General features: G+C 28.1%; 1 protein-coding gene across 1 annotated transcript; it reads right to left on the bottom strand.

The window, feature by feature from the left end:
- Window positions 1-8,596: 8,596 nt before the first annotated feature.
- Window positions 8,597-9,380, bottom strand: LOC135926204 (large ribosomal subunit protein eL42-like). The gene is made up of 5 exons (XM_065461970.1): window positions 9,333-9,380; window positions 9,188-9,293; window positions 8,984-9,051; window positions 8,826-8,942; window positions 8,597-8,782 (listed from the first exon to the last, which is right to left on the bottom strand). Exons 1-5 carry the CDS (start codon window positions 9,333-9,335, stop codon window positions 8,762-8,764), a joined length of 315 nt encoding a protein of 104 aa, XP_065318042.1. The 5' UTR covers window positions 9,336-9,380; the 3' UTR covers window positions 8,597-8,761.
- Window positions 9,381-11,437: the final 2,057 nt, after the last annotated feature.

Here is an 11,437-nt window from a genome sequence, read left to right as displayed (position 1 = left end):
TAAACCAAAATATAAGTTTGTCTATTTACCGACTATGTTCATTTTTGACTTAATTATAGATATATATATATATATCATTTTTTTTATTTAATTAATCTCATATTTAACTTTATATTTAAGTTTTAGTTTTATTTTATTATAAACTTGCAATAATCTTTTAAAAAGTAAGGTAAATTGTATTTCTCGGCTTGGAACTGCAAAAAATTGTCGAAGATTTCTCTACAATACCGGGCATTTTTGGCGAAGGAGCAGAAGTCGGATTCAGGGGAACCGTTAGAAATTTGAGCTAAGTGTTCATCTGTTAATTATTTTATTTATTTTTTTCAAAGAAAAATACATTCAAAAAATTGATCAAGCTGCTTGGTGCTCAGAAAGCAACACTAATTTCTAAATTTGGCCCCGGTAAAATTTATCATTAATCCCGAAATTTGTTTTTACATATTATTATCTTAAGTGTTAGTTAGTTAGGAAATTTGAACTATAGGTAGAATAATAAGAGAAACCCGCAGACAAATCCGACTAAATTCGAGTCGGTCGGATCGGTTATTGTTTTTTAACATTATAATTTCGGATCTGGCTGTACAGACAAACTTTTAAATTATTCATGTTCTTCCTAATGTTATTTTTATATTCGCGGGCTATGTCCAAAATATCCTTCTTTTTTTTTTAAATTCAATAAGTTTTAAAAATTTTAATTGAAATGATACATTTTTGAAATTTTCTAGAATTATATTTAGGACACGTTGTTTTTTATTTTTATATTTTTTTTAAAAAAAGGGGTATATTTCTTTTTTTATAAAGTTTGCAAATCATATTTACGGATATTAAACACAGTCTCATAACACCAAAATCTTTTATGTTCCATTCAGATAATTATTCCGCTTACCTTAAAATGTCGTGCTTTTTCAAAAGTTCCAATAAAAAAAAAATTGATTTCATGGGAAGGGGGTCTTTGAAGAGGAAAAATACTCGAAAATCTGTTAGGACAGGAAATTTTAAAATTTTTTCTGGGATCCGGACAGGATCTGACATTACAGGGTGGTTAGGTTATGATTATAGTATATCCATTTGTTTTAAAAAAAATAAAATAAAATCAATTTTAATCGAATTCTGAAAAATATGATATCCTTCACCTCACTAATTCATTCGTTCATTGTTCTTCCCTTATCTCCTCACCTTTCTTCTTCTCTAATTGCAAAAGTTTATATCCCATTTCTAACATTTTAAGATAAGTTATATAAAATTATAAATAACTTACCTATACTAATTATGATTAGAATTAAAATGATAAATTTCGTATGCATGCGTATATGATTTTTCTTTAAACTTCAAGAAAAATATAATCAAATCAATAATATAATAGTTAAAAAAAAAACTTCAATTTGTTTGTTTTAGCCCTTGAGCGACACAACGAAAAAACAGTTATATTTAAAATGTACACATAAAATTTACCTCACGAACATTTTGATAAATTAAATCTAAAATTTTAAAAATTTCGGTTTTAAATTCGTCTTAGGCGCGAATAGCATTTTTGCGGCTATCTGGACATATGGCAATTGGCGTATTTAGAGAGGGGTCAAAGAGACATTCGACCCCCATCCCTCGCCCCTTAAATATTTCACCATTTTTTAAAAAAAAGAAGCTTATAATGGCATTTAATAAAGATAAAAAAAAGGGGTGCATTGATAAAATATAAGTTGGCCTGAGAAAAGTAAAGAGAAATATATGGATTTGTTTAAATAATAAATTGCGGGATCAAATTTTACTATCAAATTGTTTCCAAAAACATCATGTCTACTAGATATCAATCAAAATAATAGCTTCATTTATCCTTTTTTTAAAGGATTTAGAAACATGAGTTTAAAATGGTGCTGTAATGTAAAGGTGAGACTATCGATTTAAATCAGATTTATAGAAAAATCTAAAAAAGTTCCAATAAATTTTTTATTTCCATCAGGAAATAAATTTTAAACTAAAATTTGTAATAATTATTAATAATTTTAGAACTTTTTTGGTATTTAGTTATACTTTTTAAAAAAAAAATATTATTACGACTTCAATTAAAAGCCAGCATAGGTTATAGAGATTAGTTTTTTTTAATACTATTTTGAAACTCCTTGTCCTTCCTTATCTTTAAAAAAAAATTCTTAAAAGTCAACAAACATTTTAACTATTATAAAAGAGTGGAGAATAAAATGTGTTAATATATTATTCAAAAATGAAGGCATTAAAATAAATTGCATGAAATTAACTTTAAAAAAGAAATTCAAAAACGATTTGATATTCGAATATCCAAAAATCATGATGAAAAAAAAAATTCATGATAAAGTTTAATGGAATTTACCTATTATTTTATTTAAAAAATATATAACATTATTCATATTTTTAAATTTGCGTTAAAAAAAGAAAAAAAAATAAGCTATAAAGGAACTTCAAAAAATTAACTTTTTCATTAAAATTTCTTTTTTGTTAAAATTTACACTTAAATATTATTTTTTTTCCTACATTAATCATAATACACGCAAGAATGAGATCCTTCACTTCGGTTCTGTTACTCCTAGCGATCGTAAGTTTCATATTTCTTTTATAAATATTAATATGCTGAGAAATCTAGTGATATTGAGGTTTCTTAACATCGGAATTGTCGTATAAATTTTACGCACACATAAATTTGTAGGATAGGATATATACCAGAGACCTGCAGGCCCGGCCCTAAACCCGGCCCGGGCCTAAGATTGTTAAACCCGGGCCGGGCCTTAATAATTTTTATAAAAATTTTTACATTATGAGTTAATGGTTATAAAATTATATTATATTATAGTTATGATTAATATAATATTGGGTGATGGCTAACTAACTCAACAAATAAAAGATGCCTGTTTAAACATCAACACTCATCTTCATGAGTCCCAAATCTCCAGACATCCCAAAAACAAAAAAAAAATAACCCCACTTCAACAAAAAGCCTCATTGATTTCGAAGAAAATTGACAGTCTTAATATCAAAGGGGCCCTCAAACTCATTTCAACCAATGACACTCTGGCGGAATCCAATTTAGAAACCTTAATTAAGCTTCGATCAAAGCATCCCACAACAACTTTTGTGCCAATATTGCCTCAACCCTACTCCCATTGTGCAGCAGACTTCACACAGGAAGAAGTAAGGAAAGCAATCCTATCTTTTCATCGGGATTCGGCTCATGGTCTAAATGGGATTATTTTTTTACAGGACATTACCTCTCCTGTGATCTTTACACAGGTTTCAATTCTCACTAAAATCACAAACTTAGTCAACAAAATCCTAAATGGAGACGTACCCAGCTTTATTACCCGCTTACTCTTCGGTGCCAGACTCATCGCACTCCAAAAACCAAACAAGGACATTCGGCCCATCGCCATTGGTTCAACTTACCGTAGATTGGTCGCTAAATTAATCGCATCTAGAATCAAACACGATGCCGCACACATTCTAAGCCCCTACCAACTTGGTGTAGGAATACCTGGTGGGTGTGAAGCTGCTGTGCACTTAACAAGAATTCACCTTAAAAATAACCCAAAAAACGAATCCCTATTAAAAATTGACTTCTCTAACGCCTACAACACTCTTTCGCGCAACACGTTCCTACATTCAACTTGCTTCCATTTCCCCGCTTACACCAAATTTCTTTTCTCTTGCTACCAATCACCAACAATCTTACAATTCAACAAAGAAAAGATACTTTCTGTCGAGGGTATATCCAACAGGGTGACCCTCTCGGATCCCTTCTCTTTAGTCTCGGAATCAATGACATGATAAAATCAATAAACTCATCATGTATTCTATCGCTCCACTCTTGGTATATTGATGATAGAATCTTGAGTGGTCCCTGTAGTGAAATTAACATAATTAAAGAAATGGGCACAGCCATTGGACTTTCGCTTAACCAGAGCAAATCTGAATTCTCACATTTAAATTCTAATGCTCCGAACACTCACGATTTCAAATTCACATCAAGCGTTGAATTAACACATCTTGGATCGCCTGTAGGAGGACACGAGTTTTTTTGCTAAAAAATTTCTTTTTTATACCAAGGATTCTTTACGCACTTCGGTCAACACCAATTTTTAAATATCCTATTCCTCTCCAAACTAACGAAAAAGGAATAAAGGACTTAACCGAAAAAATAGTAAATATCAGATTCAACGAAACCGCTTGGGCCCAAGCAACTCTTCCAACCAAATTTGGTGGTCTCGGCATCAGATCTCCACTTGACTTAGCAATAACCATTTTCATATCGTCTCTTGACAAAGCCAATAACCACCGCCCATAATTCAAAAGAAGACCTTTCCTTAATCGTGGCTATGGATATTTGGAAAACAAGGATCAATGCTGATTCTCATCCCCCCACAACCCATAGACAGAAAGACTGGGATGCACCAGTAGTTGCTCGCTGCGTTGAAACTCTCTTATCTAGCATGCAATCTACCGACCGCACCCTATTCTCTTCCCTGCTCAATGGTACGGGACATGAGTTTCTTGAGGCCATCCCATCTACCAATCTTCAGCTTCAACTATCCAACAATGAATTTACCCACGCCATAGGCATTTGTCTAAATTGTTCCATCACTCACCCTCACATCTGCTCAGGGTGCAACTCGCCAGTTCACTCGAAGGGTAGACATAGTTTACATTGTCGCTCCTGCAATGGACGATTCATCAGACACAAGCAATGTAATACAATCATCCAACATGCACTGAATCCGCCCAAATTCCTTCCACTCTAGAACCACAGGGTCTATGACGGTAAACGTCCTGACGGGATCTCTCAAATCCCATGGAGGAGAAGCCAACTTTTGGTTTGGGACTATTCCTGTATTGACCCCTTGGCCCCATTCAACCACGCCATCAACATCCTTGACCAGAAGGAACAACTTAAAACTTCTAAATACACAGAAATAATGAACGATCATTGCTTCATCCCAATCATATCAACCACTCTTGGCACCTTCGGCAAACTCGCCTTAGCATTTTTCAAAAACTTAGGATCACAAATCAGCAAACTCTCAGAAGAACCTCGAGAGGGTTTTTTTCTTCGTCAACGATTATCCATAGCGATTCTATTATATCAGTTTCAATGGTAGTCTTCTAGCCAAAGAGCTATCCTAGACAACACTTACGTCCCTTTTTCATTTTTGTTTCCCTGCTTCACACCATCTCCGTTCTTTTTTTGTTTTTTTTAATACTTTATATTATTTATTATTTGAAAATTGAAAATAAAGGAATTTTAAAATTCATATCTAAATTACGAAAACAATCAAAGGAATATCACTTCTTTTACATAAATAAAAAAATAGATGAAACATTTAAGGTGGATAATTTGTTAGAGTGGTGGGCGGCTCATCAAAGTGAATTTCCAATTTTAGCGAAATTGGCAAAACGGGTATTGGCAATTCCTGCTTCAAGTGCAAGCTGTGAGCGGAATTTTTCCACTACATAATTTTAAAAAATTCCGAGCCAGGCCTGAAATTTTTTTTTAAAAAAAATATCCGGGCCGGGCCTTATATTTTTAAATCCGGGCCGGGCCTAAAAAAATTTAAAACCGGGCCGCGCCAGGCCGTGCATTGAATAATTTATTAAAATTACTGGCTTTTAGAATAACCTTTACGTATTAATTATATTTATCACTGAAATCAAAAAAAAAATGTAAATGCTTTTTGTTAAAAAAAAATACAAAAAAACAAATTTTCATCTGCAATTAAATTTTAAAATAAAGTTCTCAATATATTTTTACCAAATTATCTTAAAAAATAATGAATGCAATTGCTAGTTTTCTACATCTAACATGTTAACAATAAATTATTTTACCAATCTTCTAACGTTCAAAAGTAACAAATATATTTTTTACTAGAACATTTTCTAAAAAAAACGTCATAGATAAAAATTGAACGTATTTGCGAATCATGAAGTTTCCTATTCTCTGGTGCATCTTCTTTGAAATTTGCGTCAAAAAAATTTACATGTTTAAAGATACCGATTATGACAACTGTCATTTTCTCAACGAATATCTATGAATTTATAATTTAACATCTTTGCAATATATGTTTGTAACCGTTCGCGTTAAAAAAAATTCAAATATGTTTAAAAATACCTATTATTACTGTTGCAGTTTTACTTTACAAAAAAATGCATTATGCAAATCGTAAACAAAAATAATGTTTTATTAAAATATCCCCGTCTATGTAAATGAGAAAAAAACGCGTAAGATTTGTAGATTTTTTCATACTTTAACAGTTTTAACAAGTGGGATGTAGAACTTTTTATTCTTCGCTAGTGAGACTATGTAAATGTTGATTAAAGAAAAAGGATATATAATGGAGAAATTATGATGCGAAAAAGGGGATTATTATTTTAACTAAAATTTACTTTTAATTATATTTTATTTTATTTTTTATGATTTTTACTATTATAATTTTGAATAAAGAATTAAAGTTGATTTTATGATTTCGTGATTCCTAATTATTATTAATTTCCTTTTTATATATATATATTTGTTTTCTATTTTTATATTTAGGTTTTGATGCACAATGACAATCTTGTCGTTGTGACAATTACAACTGTCATTTTTCCTAAAAAAAACATCTTCATTTGAATTTATAATTTAACATCTTTACAATATATGTTTGTAAGTTTGCGCCAATTATTCAAAAGTTGAAAAATAACATATATGACAATTGTCATTTTTATTATCCTTTAAAAAATAACATAATAAGGTTTAATATATAAATATAATGTGAGCGAGTCCGGCAATGTGTTATTTTTTCAAATTTGAATCATTTTTTGAACGCGGTTTTCTAAATTTAAAAATTGGGTTTCACCTTACCGGAAATGTATTCTATCATGTTTAGAATACCTACCCATCCGCGCGTAATAGGGGAGGGGGGGATATCATTTTATGGTAATAAAAATTGTACCCCCCTCACCGGCAATTTTGATATCAATAAGAGCTTAGCTTTGCTGATAATTGCATTAATAAATTAGTTTCCTAAAGCTAACTACTTTGTAGGAATTTACAAAAACCAAATTTAAATCTGGTTCAGATTATTAATTTGGTGGAAAATGTATATGAGCAGGTAAATACAATAAGAATTTATGTAGATGAATATTTTCATATTTATCTAGACGTTAAATCGAAAACTATATCTTATGATATAACACTAATTAAACCTTGTCTAGCACCTAAGCAATTATTGAGATGAAATATAAATGTTGACTCAACTAAAGAATATTATAAAATATCCATTTTTAGATACTTTTTTATCGCAAATAAAAATATGGTTTTTAGATATAAAAAAACAAATCTTTAGCAATCTTCAAATTTCCCTAGACTCTTCTGTTACTGATGTATTGGTAAAATTTCGCAAAATTGGGTTATAACCTTAATTTCTTCTTTAAATATCCATAAGCACAAATTAGTGTATAAAAGCTAAAATTATTAATATATTATTGAATTATGAATGCTTTAATAGAATAGCTGCTAGGGTGGGATTGGGGTATAATTTATAATCATTCCATAGATTTTTTATATAAATTATAAGTAGCTTAAAGGCTAACAGCAAAATTATTTACAATTCGTAAGATAGGTATTCTAATCATGCTTAAATATATTTCTGGTAATAAAAACGGACTCAAAAGATTTGTTGAAAAATAACAAATTGCCAGAAAAAACAAGGGATCATTGTATTTTCTCAAATTATAAAATATTTATATCCAAATCATTTTTTTAATGTTTGAAAAATTTATAAAAGGGCAAGCGTGAGCTAAAAATAAAAAATGGAGAGTAGGGTAAAAAAAAATTCAAAATCATGGGTGGACAGGCAGGTTGAAAATTTTAAATAATGGACAGGTGAGTAAAAAATTCCAAAACCAATGGGTAAAAATTTTTTAAATACGTGGGAAGGTTTGTTGGCCAGGTCTCAGCTTTTAATGCATAAGTTTCTTCCTTTAACATTGAAATGTATAACATATTAAGCTTCAGATATCTAACAACTAATTTATTATATTGTGCACTACGATTTTTAAAAGGACTTTCCATAAAGAAAGATTACACATATTTGAGGGAGTTAATTATATTAAAAGAATTGTATTTAATAAAATTCAGCTTCACCACCCTATTCAAAAATAAAATTTGGACCAGTTCACAAAAGTCTGAACTGGCAGGTTCAATGCATGGTCTAATTAGATTAGTAAAAAAATGTGGACCAGCATAACCACCTTAATTTTCAAAGGTAAAGATATATAGATGATTGCAATAATTAGTTATCAAGTCCCACTCTAATATAGGTATAAATTCATTGGATCATTAACTGGATAGGGGGGGGGGGAGTCAGCAAACATAACTGAATTGGCATTAGTAACATTGGCTTAGAGGGCTGTGTATTGTAGCTAGTTTCATTTTTTTAAAGTTTGTAGGTGGCTATATTATTTTACTGTAACTATGTCTATCTTTGGATCATATTAATATCACCAATGAAACTGACATATAAAATATTTATAAATTAATAAATAAGCTTAGAATTTTTTGAAGTTTAATACCCTATAATTTATATACATTATAAAAAACATTCATTAATTCAAAATAATTTGTTAATATTTACTATAGTGAAAAAAATATATTTAAATCAAATATTGTCTACAATTATATTATTTAGCATATTATAAAATATGGTAATAATTGTATATAATAAATTTAATTTTCAATTATTTTAAATACTCTTCTTTCACTCTAAAATTGAATCATTTGTCCCTATAAAATCAATTCATTAAATATTAAGTCATAATATTATAACCTTTTTCTTTTTATCTCCCCCTATTTCAAAATGTTTGCAGCGTTTAATGGTAAGTTGATGTTTATGCTTACATTTAGTGCATTCCATCCTTAACACAATTTTTTTTGTAGTTTTAGCCTAAGAACATATGCAATTCAAAAATTTAGAAATATACTAACTTTTTTTCTAAAAATAGGTTTAGATTGTCCACCATACCCTTTTTGTTTACGATCATAACGTCTACGCCCTTAAAAATTAATATAATTTGATTATATAGAGGTAATATCAAAATTTTATATTTTAACAATAAGTGTAATTGTAATTCAAAATATTTTTTTACCCTAATATTAATATAAAGCAAAATGTTAATTTAATTATTTTACCTTGAGAATGTACACATTCCTTTCCTTTTTTATATTGTGTTATTTTTTGAACAGAATGGCATTTGCATTTTTTGCAGTATGTCCTACGAGCTTTAGGAACGTTTACCTTATATTATATATAATAAAATATAAAATAAAATTTTACCATTTTAAAGGAAGAACCGTGCAATAAAATACAATTCAGATGTTTTTGCTAAAGTTCTATATATTAAATTTCAATTTAATTTATTTTAAATTGGATATATTTTTGTTTATAATATAGATTACGTATTAATGTGGGTATTAAAAAAGATAAAATTGTGATAATTATATAAAATTAAGGGGAATAGGAATGAGAGAATGAAGACCCATCCTAATACATGTATTCAAAAGAGGGCATTATTTATAAAGTAAAGTTAAAATCCTAGTTTCAGACAAACCAATATTGATACCTAAGCCTTATCTAGTAAATGGCAAGCAATCTTTTAAAATATTGGCTCTCGAAAGGATCAAAATATTTTTGTATATTATAATCTCTAAGCGTCGATATTAGAGAGTTTTTTTACTGACTTAAATTTAAAAATGGCACAATATATTTCAAGCGAAATTTATCCGTTTCTAACAAAATCTTTCCTAAAACATGTTTAAAAGCTCATAAAAAGAAAGATTAGATAATTTCTAATATTTTACAATTTAATAATGAATAAAATTTACTTAATGTAGTGTATTATAAGCAGAGTTGGGAAGGTACTCCAGAAAAAGAATAAAAAAATGAATCTTAGATACAGATACTAGTATCTTTTTCAAAATATCAAAAAGATACAAGATAAAAGATACTTGTATCTTTTACTAAATTAGAGTATCTTAAATACAAGATACTTTTAAATTATCATTACCAATTAAATTAGAATAGTTTATAAAATACAGTTTTTATTATTTATTTGTGAAGAACATAGCATACACATAAGAATGACTATTTGCAATAATTAATAAAATATTTATTAATGAATTAATTATAACAACCAGGGATTTTAATATTCGTTTTTGCCCCATAATAGCTTAAACAGGGAAGGGAGAGTAGTATATTTAATGGGAGTTGAAAATTTGCAAATAAGAAAAAAAAATTAAATCAAATCAATTGATTTATTAGAATTTGCAGGTTATTTTCTATGTTGTTTTAAATATAGCTTATATTCGGAGTATATGGCTATATGGCATCTCTAATAAAATATATACTAGTTTTATTTTATTCATTATCTTTAATAAGTATTTATCATTACTTGTTTGTGATATTTATGTATTTTTTAAATTAGTTTTTTTCTAATATGACTTATTAATTCTTGCGTTTGTAATATCATATATATAAATATCATTTAAATCTCTGTTGCTTTTCAAATTTTTTTTATATATTTCTTACAAAATCATTAATCATATATAAAAAATATGAAAATTATTAAATACATAACAATTTTCTTTAATGCATTTTAAATTGATTAAATTTTGTAAATAAATACTGTAAAGTAATTTTACTTATATCATAAAGAAATAAAGGTAACTAATAAAATTATCCATAATATAATTATTTTATTAAGTGCCTTTTAAAATTATCTAATGTTATATATCAATTGTAACTTAAATATTTCCTCTAATAAGAACTTGCTAAAATAATTGTATATAAAATATATTAGTGATGTACTGATATTTTTTATCGGATCGGGCCGATTTCACCCATTTTAAAATATCAGTTATCGGCCAATATTATAAAATTTGATCCGATACAAAATAGCTTTTAACAAAAATAAAATGTTGTAAAATTTTTAAAAAAAGTTATATCTAAAATCATTTATTTTTTAGTGCTGTAAGGAACGTCATTTGCTTCTTTCTTCTAGTGGTAACGAGTAACGGCAACGTGTTCTTTTTTTTAGTAACGGTAACGCAAAACGTTACTCGTTACTTTATGTTTTTTCTTAAAAAATATTTTAAAAAAGAAAAACTTATTTTATTGTATTATAAAATTATTTTTATTTATTTTTTAATTCTTAATATAAATAATTTAAGCCGAGTTTTAATTCATATCAACAACTTCTTTCATTTTTATTTTAAATTCTAGTTGTTAAATTTTCTGTCGAAATTAATATTCAATCAAAATTCAAAGTAAATGGTAATAAAGATATTATTATTCTTATAATTTATTTTGAGAGTACTATATCCATAGTACTTCTTCAGATGAAGATGATTTAACCCTTCTCTAGTCCCAATTTGAAATATATT

The sequence above is a fragment of the Gordionus sp. m RMFG-2023 genome, chromosome 3, assembly GCF_954871325.1.
Source record: "Gordionus sp. m RMFG-2023 chromosome 3, tfGorSpeb1-WG-v2, whole genome shotgun sequence".
Classification (NCBI taxonomy): domain Eukaryota; kingdom Metazoa; phylum Nematomorpha; class Gordioida; order Chordodea; family Parachordodidae; genus Gordionus; species Gordionus sp. m RMFG-2023.
This window is presented reverse-complemented; position numbering and strand designations above follow the sequence as displayed.

Coding starts and splice junctions, on each gene's coding strand:
- LOC135926204 (XM_065461970.1), bottom strand. Junction 8,943..8,983: donor AACCTATTTTTAGAAAAAAA/GTTAGTATATTT, acceptor ATATGTTCTTAG/GCTAAAACTACAAAAAAAAT. Junction 8,783..8,825: donor GGGGAGATAAAAAGAAAAAG/GTTATAATATTA, acceptor TTGATTTTATAG/GGACAAATGATTCAATTTTA.